This window comes from Mastacembelus armatus, chromosome 4, assembly GCF_900324485.2.
Source record: "Mastacembelus armatus chromosome 4, fMasArm1.2, whole genome shotgun sequence".
Classification (NCBI taxonomy): Eukaryota; Metazoa; Chordata; class Actinopteri; order Synbranchiformes; family Mastacembelidae; genus Mastacembelus; species Mastacembelus armatus.
In genome coordinates, this window is record NC_046636.1 from 20,682,125 (window position 1) to 20,700,157 (window position 18,033).

An 18,033-nucleotide genomic window follows, 5' to 3' on the forward strand; every position below is an offset into this window, starting at 1 on the left:
AAACAAACAAATACAAAGACAAGGATAATCTAAAGATGATGGACTATATCTCTACTGTATCATATAATTAATATTATTCTACTTATGCAAAATTCATCTTTTACAATTTTGTGGTGCGGTGGTATCACAAAACTTTAAATGCAACCTGGGGAACAACGCCTAATATCTGGGCTATCAGTACACCATTATGTGTCTATGGCACCTTTATGGGTCTATGGCACCATTAAGGCTCTAACACAAATGTAAGCTTGTGTCAGGTCTATAGCATTAGTTGGATGCACAGCTACAGTGTGTTTTGGCTGTGGCTGGAGTTAGTGTTGTATTATTACATACTGAACAAAGAAATCAGAGGCTCAAAAACAATTCTTAAGCAAATACTGTGTAAGTGCTAACATATTTCACTTGGCAGAAACACCTAGTCTTTGTCACAGGTTTCCTGCAGCAATAACAAAACTGCAAAAGTGCAGTTTCCAGATACGTCTTGGTATGGGAAATGCTGGTGAAATGATGGTGTGCATGTACACACACACACACACACACACGCACACCACAGCTGCTCTCAACATGGTCAGTAGGGTGCACTGTTACACTGTTACTGAACATTACACACAAGTATCAGCCCCCCCAAAACATATACTGTGTTCACCTTCACCATCTCAGATAAATACAGTGAATACAGTGAGGTTCTGGTGCATATGTGAGGCACCAAATCTTAACTTCTAATAAAAAATACTGTTTCCTTCCTTCTCTTATCTCAGCGTGTTTTCCTATCCATTTTTAAATTTCTTCTACTTCTCCCCTCTGCTTGGTTGTACTCCTTTGCTACCTTTTGAAGCTAATAGTATATGGCAAGAACTATAAAAACAGAGATTAAAACTTCCTGGAGAGCAAAGTACAAATGTATATTTTAATTGTATGTGATTAAAAGTGCCTTGCAACTTAAGCTGGAACAACCAAAAAAGTACAGACGCATAACTTCTTCACTGCTATTGCTTTGTTCTTTTCTACAACCAACAATGGCCTGAAAAGATAGTTGAAGTGTGACACCCAAAATCTATGATCTCCTGCATTTTCTCTTGTGTTAAACATAGCTGTCTCCTTTAAAGTCAATACTCAAGAGATGATTTTACACGTCTCCAAAACTGGGAGTGTGACATATAAAATAGTCAAAATATAGCATTTTTCAAACCACGACTGGGAGGTGCTGAGTCTCCAACAGAAATTGTACCCTGTAAAAAGGTAATGATGGTTGAAAATAGAGGCTTGACCTGCTTTGCAATAACATGTATAGAACTAATAGACTATCATACAGAACACAGGCTGACATTTGAGAGAGACAGAGGCCTAACTGCATTGGCCAACCTTTGAAATAAAGACAAGTTAATTGGATTCCTAGAAAACAAGGAAATTTGTGAATTTGTGCATGTTCAATCTTGGTGATAAAACACATACAGTACATGTACTGTATTTCCTAACATGTCAAACTATTCTTTTAAGCCTCTGTTCATTTGGCCATGGCAAAATAAACTCCAAGTTGAAGTTTGTGTCCTCCAAAACTTCATGGTGATCCACTTCTAATTACTCATACTTTTTCTATCAGGAGACATAATTAAAACTGCTGTGAAATCTACAAATGCAACATATGTTTGAGCTGGAGGTGTTGTTGTTATGTTACACATAGTTACACACATCTATTGTAGCTGGGAAAAGGAGCAGCCATCCATAGGAGAGTGGGGCTGCTAGCTATCTCCTGGAGGAGGATGTGGAGGAAAACAGAAATCATAAGATTCGACATAAAGGTTCTATCCGACTAGACAAAACTTTGTCAGTAATATAAGCATACTCCATAGCATCTGTGTGGTGTTTTTTTAAGACAATATTTTGTGTGTAAGGATCTACTCTTCACAACTGAACTGACTGGATTCTGAAAGCCTATGAAGTATTGTGAGGTATTTTAAGCTTCTTAATTAACATTAAAAAAAAAATCTGCCATTTTAAACTTCCAAGGTTCCAAAGACATAAAATGCTCTACAAGTGTGTCTCAGATCAGTAGGTGAAAGTACTTGGAAGCCTGATGGCAAATGTTCAGTCCCCCACACTAGGAAGCATGATAATGTGATAATGTGCATGGCAGCCCTGACTGCCCTGAGTTTAGCCTGGCTGCTCCAAGCCCACATCACCATAGTATAATGAAGAGCTGGGGGAGCGACAAGGCTCCAGGCCAGCCTCACTGCTGGGGTTATCATTAATGAACTATGGAGCAAGGGTGCTGTAACTCATGGCAAAATATCTTCTGCCAAGGCTGCTTCATTTCCCAGTGAAATCCAGCCAGATGCACCAACGAACCTCTACACAACACACACTGGTGAATGCAGCTCATCGTGGTTTGTGCACAACATATTAAAGGAACAGCCAGTGAAGTATAATGTCTACAATTTGAGCACAGATGCCCTCGATTACAAAAATATAAAAGAGAGAAGCAAATGGGTAATAACTCTAAACCACTCTTGATAAATTCATATACTGCTAGAAGGAAATTATTAATATCCTTAGTTACATATTCTCATCTGTTTTCCAGATAATGCATAATTAATTCTCTATTTGTTTAACACGCACGCTGCCTGTAGTGCTGTTCTAAAAACTCACTCAGAGGAGTGTTCTGAAACATCAGCTTATGAACTGAGATAATTATGATGCCTGAAAATTACTGACACTCAAAAACCAGAATGCCAAAACCTAAATCACACAGAACAGGAGAACTTTCAATGGTTCACTGCTAAAGCTGTAGAATTCATTCTGAACTATAGAAAACCACATATTAGACTCTTCGATCCTTCGATGCTTGAATATAAGATAAAATTGCATTGTATTTCACAGCCACTTTGTGCCCCTGAACCCATGGCCATGTCAAACTCCATCTGAGAGTGCAGGGAAGGGTTTTCTGTAAACGTACCCCTCCTGGATGAATAAGCACTTCCTGTCTCAGTCAGGGTTGGGGTTCAGGAAAGGGGGCTTGACTCTGAAATATCCCGTTCTCTCCCTCTATTTCTTTCTCAACTCCAAAAGACAGAAAAAAGATCATGAGCAGGATTTTCAGTCTCAAATGTGTAGCTAAAATCTCACATACTTATCAAATTATGGAAAGGCTCTATTACCCAGACTTTATTGGAGCATACATCAATTTAAAAGCCAGTTGTACAACTACAACAGAAACACTTGGTTTCCATTAAATCATCTAACGCAAACACAGACTTTAGCTTCACAGGACAAAAACATCCAGGAGATGGAGAGTGATAGGAAAAAACAATGTGAAGAGGAGGACAGGACTGTTTATTTACTGCCAGCAAGAAAAGAGCCTTTCCAAAGCATCCACTAGTGAGGACAGAAATGCTGCCCCAACCGCAGACAAACGTCTCATACACATGTACACACAACCTCACACACTCACGCACACACATAAACAGAACCATTATAGATAGGAGGAAGACAGATAGAGGAGAGGGTGGCACAGCTGATGAAAAGACATGATTAACCTTTGATCTTTGCTCCATATCGTGTGTGTGTGTGTGTGTGTGTGTGTGTGTGCAAGAATATGAGCGAGTATGTGTGAAGAGAAAGCGTGAGAGGGAGAGTGTATGTGTGTGTTTGTTGAATGATAACTGTGCTATGTGCCCAGCTGTTCCCATGGGAGACAGAGAGATACTGGTGACGCTGTTCAGATCTTTTGATAATGGCTGCAGGGATGGAGGAGGGGGAGGCTGCTGGTGGTGGCTCTGTGTGTTTGTGTAAGTCTGTATATGTGTGTGTGTGTGTGTGTGTGTGTGTGCGTCCAATGGACGGGTGACATGCTGGTTGAGGTGGTTGTGTAGCCTCTACCCTCTGGGTGCTGCTGGCCTGAATTACGCACAGGAGGATTTGTGTTTGACCTCTGAAACCTATCGCTGCTGACCTGAGACAAAGCATGGGAACGCAGCAGCCCTGTGTATGTATATAGAGTGTATGTCAAAGTGAGACAGAGCAGAAAAAGTGAATCATGAAGGGAAAAAAAGGGAAATGTCAGTGTGTGTCTGTGGGAAAGCAGAAAAGAGAGATTAGTTTCTATACGTCCTGGTCAAAGAGTTGTGTATTTGTGTGAACAAGTGTATGCATGACTGTTTATTGACTCTGTAAAAGTATTACTACATAGTCAGATCAGGGGAAAACGCATGCAATTGTGAGAGAGAGTTGCAGGTTTCATTTGATACCTGAAAGCCAAATAAACAACTCAGACTGCCAGATCTGAACCCAGAGCAATAAACTCGACTGACATCCGAGATGCTGGGTCTGTTTATAGGCTCATCTGTCAACACAGCACGACGGCATACACACACAAACACATCCGAACCTGGGCTTTCTAACAGTAATCTTTCCAATTTAAAACTCCTCCATCAAATCTGATCCTTTTTCTGTAGAGATGTTAAAAAAAAAAAGAAAGGACAAACTGGATGTGAAATTCAGTATGACATGACTTGTTTTTGACCACGAAGAAGTCTCTGTGAAGAGTAAAAGAGGGGTGGGACCCAACAGAAAGCAGAGATTGAAGCCACATGTTGAGGCGCAGCACACATCACACACACATACACACGCAGATTGATTAATCTGGAATGTTTTTTCTTTCCTCTCCAAAAAGCACAGAACTACGCAGCAAAGCCAGAGTGGATGACAACGCACTGCTCACATGTTAAAGATTCATTTTTGTTCCATCTCTTTCCTTCCTGTATATTTTACTGTGACTCACACTCATCTGCTCATTCAAACACACGCTATTGTGTTGCGGAATGACTCACGTCTTCTCCACACAGGAGAGCAATGAGGTGTTGAGTGGGGCTTCGCTCACAAACCATAACTATGGGGAAGAAAGAGAACAAGACTTAGGCTTCATCTCTGAGCCCCATTCTGACAAGATTACCTCCCCGCTGACGACTTAGGAGAGAAGCTACTTTCTGATTTTGCTCTGAGGGGACAGTAGCTACAGGGACAAGTTGTTTCAGTCCCTGAGTGTGGAGGGTGATGAGGCTGCAGAGGTATGAAAACTGTTTTGAAGGGCATGAAGGAAAGGCACACCGAGCCTCACTTGTTTCTTAAATAGAAAGTAGTTAAAATGAAAATGTTTTTGAAGAGATGCCTGTGGATTTTCCAGAGTAACTGGGACACTGACATGGGAAAGAGTGTGACTTTCACTTTTCAAGTTGTTAAGTGCCTCATGGGAACTGAAAACAGGAATGTAAAGGCACCACGTCATAGTGTCACAGAATTCACTATGAAGATTTTTTTAGGGGAAATATTTCTTTGGTGGAATGTGGTTTCAATAAAAGGTGCTCTGTGGTTTTTCCAGAGTAATGTGGACACTCAGTGTCTTTACGGGAAGCTTTACATAGCAAGCTGAAGTCATATTACCAAAACACCCTAAGGCTAAAAGTAGCTTCACACTGGCAAAGTTAGCAGAAGGTAGTGAAGAGAAGTCACATCAGACCGAACTTCATGACTCCTCTGTTTTTCAGCTCATTTACAGCAACATGTACACACGAGAACTGCTTACTGCCAGTCAGCTGTTACAGGCAATGGGCCTTAGCATTTCAGCAGTTCGGAAAGTTACAGTGGTAATAAATATTTAAAATGCATATTTTGATTCTATTAAAAATGATTAAACCTCCAATCAGCTCAACAACTGAAACACTGAACGTGATGCTTTATACAGCTCTCCAAAAGTACTCCACTTTCTGATCATTTTATCTTGCTGTAGATTAAGTTTTACATGGATAAAATATGGGTTTCATCCATCAATCTGTACTCAATAACCCATAATGACAATGTGATTACAGCTTTGAGTCTTCCTGGGGAAGTTGCTACAAGCTTTGCACACCTGGATATGGGCAGTTGTCCCATTATTCCTGGCAGATCATCTCATGCTCCATCAGACGGAGCTTGGCAGGATATGTGAACTGCCAGAAGCTGAATGGGCAGGGATAGTTGGAAAAGAAGGAGGGCGGTGGCCCTTGTGGACTGGACTGCAGACCCCTAGCCAAACTGAGTAACTGGTCAAGAAGGGCTTTGGTCAGGAATGTGTCCAAGAACCGGTCACTCCAGCAGAGCTTCAGGCCTATGCAAAGATGGGAGGACCTGCTGGAAGGATGAACACCTTAGCAGCTCTCCATCAGGTCTTTATGGAAGAGTGGCTGGACAGAACCCACTTTGCGTAAAGGCATATGCCAGCCTACATGGAGAATTCCCTTTACCTGCATTGCACTGGAGGAGAGGCAGATGCAGCAGTAAAAGAGAAAATACATGTATAATATCTTTGTGTCTCTGTGACCCTGAAAGGGAACACTGAGTGAACAATAAGAGAAGGTAGTCATTGCCAGAGAGAGCATGGGGGTGAGATAAGATGGTGAATCCCACAGACACAGAGGAAGTCTCCTATCAGAGGAAGCTCCTCTTCTTCTTAATCACCACTCTACTTCCTGTTTTAGTCCACCAAGCTGGACAGAATTGCACAAGGATTCACAATGATACCCACAACCAAGCAGCATCATATGCACTGTATACTTACCCATCCAGGCAGGCATCCTACACAAACATCACATCCCGGTTGGGTCGAGGTCCACATCAAAGTGGATTATAGGGTGGATGAGGCCAACACTATAATGTCCACTAGCAGACATACCACTTATAATTTCTGACCTCGATATGCCGACGCCACCCATGGGTTTAAGGGTAGGGCTCAAAAGTATTTGTCTGCTTTTCTTCTACACTTCTACACACACAGAAACACACAAATATGTAATCTGCACAATGGTCAAATCACAATATTATCCAAGCCTGAGGGCTGACAGTGTACCATAATATCCCATAATAACAATAACCCTGCTGAAGGGATGTACCGCTTACTAAAATGGGTTAGCGTAACAAAAATAACACACTGCACTCTTAATAACACGCACTTCATATATATCAGCCCTACAGAAACACACAAACTTAACACTCCTGTCATTCAAAATACACAACAAGCTAATCTGCTCCCACACATCTCAACAGAGGGCTGTCCCGGACGGGTCGGGAACCACAACACAGTATATCACTACTGAAAACATTTGAGCCTTGCAAGTTTTAACACGATTTACAGAAGTTGAAATATGAAGTATGATGTGTGTGTTTGTATGTGTGTGTGTGTGTGTGCTCAGCCTCTTGAATGGTGCAGTGATGCAGGGAGGCCTACCAGAGGGTGGCTGCTCCCACCTGAGAGACAGATGGTTGTTTTGTGCATTAGTCCATGTGTGTGCACAGGTAAACAGGTAACGGGGTGGACTTTCCACAGTAATCCTATAAAATACACATTAGTGTGTCTAATAGCACATCAACTAAAGCTCTATGAGTGCTTATATATTCCTTTTTTATAAATACTTAAAAGAATCCATTCATTACTGAACAGTAGTCTCAGTACAGCATTTTTAACACACTGAGATGCATTTCCAAGATGAGAATCGCACAATTAATGTAACTTTGTCAACACTTGGGGATAAATGAGTGTTTCATTACAGGACAGAGTGTTGTGTACGTCTGTCTAAGGAACTGTGAACACTTCCAGCAGCAATATGTGATGAGAAAGTCTTGAGAGGGGAACAGGAAAAGGAGAAAATTAAAACCATACATCCCAACCTGGAAAGAACACATCTACCACAGTGGATTTTATTAGGCGCTGCTATCGCTACTGTACAGAGAGGGAAATTAAAGCATGGCCAAAAATAGTGAATGTTTTTAATGTGGAGGCTTGCGTTTGTGTGTTCCGTGTCATGGGTACTAGAGAAGGTGTCGGAGCACAGGAGGAGTATACAACACGATGTGTGGCCTTAAGGCAAGAAGCACAGTTTGCATATGTGTGTGTTCCAAAGTGTTAATTTTCTGGGGGGCTGCATGTCTCACTGCGGCAGTTGTCACCAAAGACAAGTCAGTGGACCGTGCAATGTGGACGGTGGTGATAATGGCAGCTGCAATTCTCTTTGCCAAAATGTTTTGCTCCTCCTGAGAGACTGCAAAGGAAACAATATAAGAGCCAGTTCATTCATCCTACCCCCCCCCCATCTCTACGCATCAGAGAGAGACGTTTACCTGGACTCAGACTGGGCTGAGCTGGATGTGATAGCGCAGAGCTCACAGATGCAGTGCAGACGGCGAGCAGCTGTCCACATCAAAGAACAGTGGAGTATGTGTGTGTGTAAGAAAGAGAAAGAGAGGCAGCCTGAGAGGATCAGCCTGCAGACAGAATTAGAAGATAAGGCAAAATATGCAGAAATAGGTTCTCTAGAACTAAGATAAGTGATCCAACCATTTTCCCCAATTCAGCACAGCAGGGATTCTCATCTACCATAAGTGGATAAAATAACAGGACACTCAGTCATGGCTGATTATTGAAGCTCAATGCTTTAGAGTAATTGCTGTAAGCCAGTAGAAGTATTCTAAAAGGGCAGCACGGTGGACAGTGGTAAGCATTGGTACTGTATTTTCCCACTGTGCCCGTGTGGGTTTTCTCCTGGTACTCTGGCTTCCTCCCACAGGTAGTTAGGTAGAATAAGTGTGTGTCTCTATGTGTCAGTGCTTTGATTGGGATAGTTTTGTTCCCCAAACTCAAGAATTGTATTGGCAATGTTTTCTTTTCACGTCCACCAATGTACAGTCTAATGCTATTCTCTATTTAACCCAGTGGGATTTTTTGAGGCTGTAGTTCGGTTTGCAAGTGTAACTACGTTTGTCATTGGAATTTAAGGCAAGACTTTTGATTTGTGTTGAAGGCGGTATGCATAGTCACCTGTCTCCTAGCTGGACTTTTGTTACTGTCTTGTTAGGATTACTTGGTACTACTGCTAACTTTTGTTTGAGATTACAGAACTAAAAGTCAGTCTTTTTTTAATAAACAATCCTGATGAAGATTTTACACTTTTTTGTACTTGCTTATTACATGGGTGCTAGCAGTCACTGGTTTTCCTGACTGCTTGCTTGCTCGACACTTTAACTATTGTCTTCCCACTGTTTCAGAGATGAAAATGGAGATTTTTTGACTAAATGTGAAGAACTGGCTTTAGTGAACACATAAATAGGTTTGGACAGAGCTTGTGACCTTGATTGGAAAACAAAGACATGGCCTTCAAAAACAGTAATAGCTGTATTTCCTCTCACTCACTGAAATGAAATCTATGAAATATTATTTTTTCATGCCAAACTAGCCCCAAGTTTGAGTCCGCAGCTCATATTTGGAGTGTTTCTCATATTAAACTTAACTGAACTTTGTTCAATTAAATTATGTTTTTACATATAACCCAAACATGGGATATATGAACTACATAGCAGTGAGCCCAGAGTCCTCCTTGCAAATAAATTACCCCATGGAGAAATCACAGCATAGGCAATGTTTCACCATTAAACACTGCAGATGAGGCACACTGACCATTAAGTGAGTAAGACAAATGTAGCAGGAGGGATGGAGTCCAAACATTCCCTCTGACAGTAGGCCTGTGTCTGGTCAGTGTGGAGGTCAGCCAAGTAGGAGGAGCTATGAGATAAGCCTATCTCTGACTCTGTCCATCACACTTCTTAAGACACCACCAGACACAACAGAAAGTGACCAGACACTAGACCGCAAGTAAAGAAAGGCTCCTTTCTCCTCATTCCTTACTATCTCCTTCTATCTATTGGCCAGACCCTCAGTCCTGCATAGGGACACTTTGATAACATGGACCATTATCTCCTCATTATTTATGACCACCTAAAGACACTCAGAGTATGACATGCACTAAACAAAAAGAGGGTAAGGTATGGAAGACAAAAGAACATAAACCTAAGGGGGAAAATGGAGGGTGAGAGAAAAAAAAACTATTTCTAAGCCTCCCTGCTAGATGAGGGCATGTAAAAGGAGAAGGGCTGTTAAAAAAAAAAAAAAAAGAAAGAAAAGGAGGAGGAGGTAGGGGAGTCGAGGGCGTTCCCACTGGCTTGATTAACACCAGGCCTCTTGACAGGAAATGACCCGGCCAGCTCATAGCGCCAGGAGAGCTTCCATCTGGTGTTGAGGCCGTGTAGAAATTCTCCAGTCAGGAGAACTCAGAACCGAGTAGGAGAACCTCAGACTGAATGAGAGCAGGGTTTTGATGTACAGGGTGCTAACGTAGAAAACACCAATGTGTTCCTGTGGTAGTTTGAGGCTGTAGATGCCAGATACAGTTCCGATCTGCTGCCTTTTATTGTAGAGCTCAAAAAACATGACCACATCACAAGATTTTATAGATGGCCAATCCTGCCAAGTTTGCAGCTGGATAACCAGTGAGGAATATGGTGTAAAAGAAGGTTACAGAGTCTCTTGTAAGAAAAAAAAAGGAACTTGCATGGGATTAGGGTGGGAGGAGGTGGAAAGAGAGCAAGGGGACAGTTTGGGGAGGAAAGCGGGTACATTAGGACAGGTCATCTTTCACTGCTGACTGGAATCCTAAATGTAAACAAGTTCTTCCGCACCAACAGATAAAACAAAGATATATTGTAAAAACCAAGTGGGTCTGGTACAAAACAGATTCACATGCACACACAGATCTACACAGACCTATTTATGAATATTGTTTGAGACAAGACATTTGTAGCCATCAGAAAAAAGCACAGAGACCCAGACAACAACAGACAACAAACACAACTGCCTTCATTAAATTCGTTCAGCATAAGTGCTGCACAGAACGCAAAGTAGAAACCTGTGAATGTAGACACATAGTAACGTCTTCCCAAAGGAACCAATGCTGTTCCAGCAGAAGACGAAGGAGGCAAGCGGGTAGACTCCTCCACTGACCCTCTGACAAGGGTCACAGGGTGACCCCTGCCTGCACTGACGCGTGTGCAAGGGCCAGGGGCCGCTGTCTCAGTTAGAGTCCCTCTGGAGCCGGCCCGTGTATGTGCGTCTGGTATGTACTTCTGCATTTGCTTTGTTCAACGATTGTATGTGTTTGCAAGACTGTGTGGGATTGTGATAGTGTCCTTTTTCATTCTACAAGCCCAATTCCCAGCAGAGATATAAGTGCTTACGAGCCTTTTATGATGTGCATTTCCTGTCATAAATAAGGAACAGAAGAATTCTCCATAGAGCACTAACACACTCCATAAAGCAGACAGAGGTGTAAACTACGCTCTGGGCCAGCTCTGTGAAATCTACCTGACAAAGCATGGCCACTACTGACTACACTGACAGATGATAGTTAGCTCCTAGGGACAACACTACAGATTGCTTTATCTGTTGCTGCATACAGTACAGTACTTCACAGAACTACCTACCTGCAGTACTACCTAGAGCAAAATGACTCAATTAGACTAAAGTTATAGAGTTAAGGTTTTACCACTCTTTCACCAAGCTACATCAGCCCAGTTTGTGCTGTGTTTCAGTTCTTCAGTTTCATTGACACTCAGCAAGATGAAAGAGTTAAGCCTACACAAATTTTAACTAAGCTATAATTGATGAATCTGACTCCTATCCCCTAGGGGACGCATGCGAGAGTTATTGGATGTGGATGAGGTAAATGCGTTTTATTTTTTTTTAAATCAGGTAATTACTGTGCCTCTAGCCTAGAGCGATAGAACACATCTAGGTTTGTTACTTGGTGCAATTCTCCATTCGTGCATCCATCCATCCTAGCAGTTTAAAACTGTCAATATCCTAGTTGCTCACAGTGAGTTCAGCAGCTTTTGTAGCGTGTGTATATTTTAAATAATAAGCGAAATAATAAGCTTTTTCAAAGCTCAATCATTGCACTATTCAAACTTTCTCTTTTACCTGTAGAACTTTAACAGCCTATATCTATTAGGAAACTATTACTATATCTATTAACAGCGACAAAACATTCAACATCCATCATACAGCATGTATCTGCCCTTTACTTACGTCATGTCTTTTGTAATAGGTTCTCAACAAAAATACATTTGTAACTTAACCCCAGCAAAAACAAGATGTGTGTTAAAGGGTTCTTTTTTTCTTGCGAAATAGTCTCTGTACTCAGAAAGAATGCAAAGCTCATTTTTGAGGCAGCACAATTGCATGCAAAGTCAGTAAAAAGATATGATTAGATGCAAATTAGCATGGGACAGAGCAAACCGATGCAAAAATACCTCAGTGGTAAAATGTGTGTTTATACTGGGCTTTATAAATTTCCTTCATGAACATAGTGAGATGAGGAGAAAGACCTGAGATAATAACACAAAGAACCAGAGTTTCTCATGAGTTTTGAGTTCAGTCAAAGGCTGAGCTGAACAGATGCCCAGACACACTCCCACACACAGGGTTGGTGCTAACTAACATACACGCAGTACATTCATTCTGTGGTAAGCACATCTGTGATGGTTCACAGTTAGGTGTCTCTCCGTTTTAAGCTGTGACAAGCCAAAAAAAAGTTTAAAACAACTGGAGTAGAGAAAGAAAGCAGTTAAGGGCCCTGTCCGTCATATTAGCTCCTGCAGTCTTTCTTTCCCAATCAGAGGGGAGTTTTCCAAATTCATTTCAAGTTCAACTGTATTTGTGACCTTGCCTACTTACTTGCCTATTACCTGTTAACAAAACTTCACACTGTACCTTGTGTCTGAAATCAATAGTACCCAGGGGAGAATAAAGTAGAAAATGAGATTTGTAGCAGAAAACAAGAGTACAGGATGGAGACTCAGAATCTAACTGCTGACTTGGGAGCAGACGTGGTGGGGCATGATTCCTGGGGTCTGATCCCCACTGTGTGTGTGGGCCTGCCTGTTAACCAGGCCTGTCTGGCCCCCACAGTGAAGAGCTGATGAACCTCTGTTAACTAAAGCCTGAGCCCCGTGTCATCAGCTTATCTGATGAAGTGAACTAGAGGAAACAACGCCACTGGCTGCTTTGTTCACCCTGGGGTCTCCGGTTTTTACCACATACATGCAAGTGTGTATGTGTCTGTATGTGGCTTTGTAACAGAAGAGGAAGTACAGAAAGACCACTAATTAAAAATAATTGGGACTAATTTCATAAATGGTGCAACTGGGGAAATATATTTAATCAGGCGCAATCATTAGACTAACTTATGCTCCACTTCCCCTTACAACCAGCTCAGTACTTTGGGGCCTCAGAGGAAAATAGAGAAAATAGAGGAAAGAAGAAGAATAAGAAAGAAATGGAAAAGGAAATTAAAAATAGAAAAAGAAGTAACAATTCAGAAGTAGGAAAACTGAGAGTTGGTTGCTCCAGTATGATCCCCTTCATGTCCCTTGACTAGTCCATGTTGCCTTGCCAACCCAAACAGCGGCACTGGGGAGGTCTGACACTCCCACTGCTCCCCTCTTTCTTGCCCTGTGCACACCCCACTGACAGAATGAAAAACAAACCAAATCAAACCAAGTGTATCTGGGGCAGAGAGAAGTACATGACATGAAACCCACTGCTCTCCCAGTTAAAATTCAGATCTTGTTCTAAGTTATTTTGTGACCTTCATCCCTTCCTCTGTCACTGCTGCTGGTAAACACCACCGGGGGGACTGGGGATTTCTCATTCTCACTAGTGGAGCAGTACGCCCACACAATGACATAAGTACAGTCAAACTATGATCCATCATCCTCAGCTAGCTGGATTACTAGGGTGAAGAATTAGGAACATTTGGGCTGGCCTGTTTTCTTTCTTGGCCTACAATACTCCAATACTGAGAGAAAAGACGGAGAAAATACAACAAAGAGGGAGGATTTGATTCTGCACCAAAGAAAACCAAAATCCACAAGGGCTGTCAGGAAACAAATCCTTAAAGTAGTCCGAGGAACACTTGTTTTTACTTTCATACCAGCACCAGCGTAGTTTTTGCCACAACTGAACAAGGGATTAACAGTAACTGCTCACAGCTATTTACAAACTGCACACATCACACACACACACACACCACGCATGTACACCACAGACTGCCTGGCAGCAACCAACTGGACTTCAGGTATCAGGAGAAAAGTAGATTCCTTAACCAATCCCATTGTTTGTTCCTCCTCCGCTGCGGTGCCCATAACCAATACAGCTCTTCCCACATGTGGTGTTGGCTGTGGAGCATTTGGCTTAAGAGCTCATTTCCCAGCCTGCAATAAGTGGAACCATTTTCATGGATAAATACTGTTCAGCTCTTTAATCACAGCCATGCCCTGAGACAACAATACACAGATATAATGTATAATATGGATGTTCATTTTACACACACAGACACATGCAATGGTGAGAAAGTTAAACTGTGTACACATTAATAGACAACTTGACAAACATGGGTACTTGCAGTTTATTTGGTGTCAATCTCACAGACACTGCCCCACTGCTGCAGGACTCGCCAAACCAGTACTCTTACACTGAAAACAGTTTCACTACTACCCAGCTGCTTTAGTAAATTATCTGGACTTTCCTAACAGTAAACCTATATATTTAATTATATATGGAGATTTAGGCCTTCATTAGGAATTAGTAAAGGAACACCACTTCCTGAAGATGCACTCTAAATTAAATTAAATTTAAATAAAAGTTCCCAGAAGGAGATAGTTTTCGGGTTCAGGGTGTGTTGCATTAACCTGACATGTTCCGTGTGCTGCCCTAAACTCACTTGTCCTTATTTCTTCTCTTTGTTTCTGGAATTGTTGCATGTGCATATTATTGTAGTGTTTTTGCATCTCTTTTGTGCATACACTGTGTGTATCTGCAGTGTGTTAGCTAAGCTCCGGCTGCTTATTGTAACCAGAAGGAACAAAATGGAAGAATTTGTAAAAACATTGTTTTCATGGCGACCAGGTTGCATTCGATGTCTGGTTTCCATTTGAGTCCTTTAACTGGGGAAAACATCACAATCAATGTTTTGCTCTGAATGCTGAGAGAGACGACCTCCCGCCTCATGTTACTCTAGCCAAGCACTTCATTGGCTGCCATAAAATCTCTCACACATACATATGCTCAAAGTTAAAAGAAAGGTGCGCACACTTCTCCATTACTCTGAATGGGCAAGACACGAATGTGTGTGCATGTACACACACGCACGCAGACATTTTTTTTTTTTTTTCCTGTCCAAAACACACCTGGCACACCATGACAGGGTAATTTCCAATGAAGTGTTTATAACAGCAAGTCAGGTTTTTAACATGAGCCACATCTCAGGAGGCCCCACAATTCCTGCCTGCACTTAGCCAAGTAGAACAGGAAAAGAGAGAGACAGAGTATGAGAAAGAAAATAGTGAGACAGGGAGTGTAAAAAAAAAAGAGCAAGATATATCAACAACCTATTAGTGTTTTGCATTGATTTACCAACCCTATTTATAGTCTTAGGCCCATGTGTGATATGAGATGAAAACCTGAACAGCAGTGTATTATTTAAGGGTGTGTGCTAAGGTACAGAGTGAGCCAAAACTAAAAGTAGCTCTAATTATGAACTATGTGGCTGTGGAGAAGGCTGTGTGTGTGCAAGCTCAAGGTTAAAGACGCTATTACTCTGGGAGGTACAGCTGGCTGTGGTGTGGAGGTACATGGTTAATTCATCTTAGGAGCTGGCCCTAAGGCTCCCAGAGGAACCAAAGAAACTAGTACCCATACACACACACACTATTTGTGGCATTTCACCACAAATACAAGGGTTTCCCCAAATCTGTATGCTTTACAGATAAAGCTGACTGTCATGGCAGAGGGGCTATAGAGGTTGCAGGGAAGGGTAATTTCTCTCCCACACTATTTTTCTCTCACACATACCCGAATGCACAAATTCAAACATTCCCACACTCGAGTATTTGTGTAGCTGCTTGCCAAACTAACTAAAAATGTGTGTTTATGTGTGTGCCTGAAAAAGTGTGATATGAGGAGTCCAGGAGAAGGATGGAGTGTGAAGAGTCTGATCAAAATTCTGCCATTGCCAGCACTGGAAAGCAGAAATAAACAGTCAACTGTTCCCACTTCTTCCTCTCATTTTTCTCCTTTACACCGCCAACAAATTTGGCAAAGTGAGCATGCACCTGGAAGTTAATCATGAAGCTGTGATTGCATTAACTTTATCTCACCAGTGAGTTTCTGGAGCAAGGGGCTGAGTTCTGTCTCTTTGGTGATGACCAGTGTGAGCGCTCCTATCAGCTCCCTCTCCAGCTTCTCCAGCGCCTCTGCCTCAGTATCCTGGTCCGTCAGCTGTGCCTCGTTGGCCAAGGAGTACAGGTATACCAGCAGGAGTATCAGCTCATCAGGGCCACACTCATCCTCTCTGGACCTCGACCCCGAGGTTGAGCTGTACTCACCTCCACGAGGCTTCATCAGGGGCAGCAGCTGCCTCAGCACAGCAGGGAAATCTGAGTCTCCGAGACCCTGTTATGCAGAGAAGAAGCACAGATTCCACAACAAACCTGTGGTTAGTTAGAGAAAAGAGCAATATTTGTACATTGTAAAGGGAAATACAGGTGCAACAACTTAAGACTTTTACTGTCACAAAATGCCCAATGACTTTGTTAATGTTAACGAAAGGAATAGTCTGACATATCTGGAAATGGTAATCTAAGAACAAAAATTAAAAACTGAAAATGTTATATCTTGTCTGTTTTATCTGTTGTGAGGTTAAGGGGGTTTATGAGTATATTCTGACCAGCTGCAATAACTTCATTAGTTGTTGCTGGTTTTCTCAAAACTAGACTCCAGGATGTCATTGCACATAGCTAAAAACTGTCCAGCACATATAACACCATGTCAAACTACAAACTTTGTTTTTTTTTTTTTTTTTTTTTTTTTTTACTTCCTGGCACTGAGGCTCAACCTGGTTTGAAGCAATTTGAGACTTTGGGTTTTGATGTGAGGTTTACAACACTGTTTCTACAGATCAGTCCTGTGACCACCACGTCATCTTTCCATCTTCTGTGTCATCTACAGCTGCAGTTGAGCTTTTTGCTATCTGGCTCCTCATATCTGATGTTTGAAACGCTTTGAAACATTTCCAATGTATAGAACTTGTTTTGCAGATTTTAAATAGCCACCTTCAATAAAAATGGTATCAGTCTTCTCGTGCCACTCTCAGCAAGGAATCCAATAGGCTATTTCACAAAGGAGAACGCTTGACAGGGTGCAATGACCACTCAGACAAGGGTCACATGACCAAGGTGGTGTAACCAAATGTGTTAATACTAACAAGCTAATCTGCTGACATGCTTACTGCCCACGGTGCAGATTTAACAGTGCTGATTTATGAGTTTTAATTTTGTTGGAACATCCTACCAAACATTTTCTGCAGTACGCTGGCATAAAGTCAAAAAAGAAAAATGAGCAGTATGCATTATGATGCAAGGACTATTTACATTATTTGATATTAATCATTAGTCTAAAGTGTGAGTGAGCTCAATGTTCCATTTTACAGCTCTGTAAATGGTTGAGGTAATGCTTAATTCTGTTCAGTCTCTTGTTGGATTTTGCAAAGGTAACAAACTATTTTCTCTATGTTTACACAAACGCGCGCGCGCACACACACACACACACACACACACACACACACACACACACACACACACACACACACACACACACACACAGACACACACACAGACACAGACACAGACACAGACACAGACACATTTACAAATCCAACATCTGGGGTAATGTTTGGGTGAAATGATCTGTTTTAGTGAATTTGTCTGAGCAGGTCTGAATAGGCCTTCAACATGCTGTAGATCACAGGACCTGACTGGCAACTCTTACAACAAGGGTGATCTCATAGATATAAAACAAGGGTGTGGATCTAATCTGTCCGATGAGCACCATGAAAATCAAATGAAAAATATTGCTGAAAGGGGAAAACAGACGTTCACAGAGGGGAGGGAGAAAGTAAAAAAAAAAAAAAAAAAAGGAAGTTGAGAAAGATACAGAAAGTATTATAAGATGAATTAAGCTTGAGATGATGGTATAAAGAGAATGATGTCAAATGGAGCTACAAATGCCCCTGTGGATAGATTTGATTTTAACGAGGGATTCCTCTGTAAAGAGCGTTGTGT

General features: G+C 41.8%; 1 protein-coding gene across 1 annotated transcript in view; it reads right to left on the bottom strand.

Moving 5' to 3' along the window:
• scfd2 (sec1 family domain containing 2) overlaps positions 1 to 18,033 on the bottom strand; it is a 75,967-nt gene that overhangs the window by 23,679 nt on the left and 34,255 nt on the right. The window contains exon 5 of the mRNA XM_026305230.2: positions 16,072 to 16,366. Coding sequence (XP_026161015.1) covers positions 16,072 to 16,366 — 295 coding nt within the window. The remainder of the gene's footprint in view (positions 1 to 16,071; positions 16,367 to 18,033) is intronic.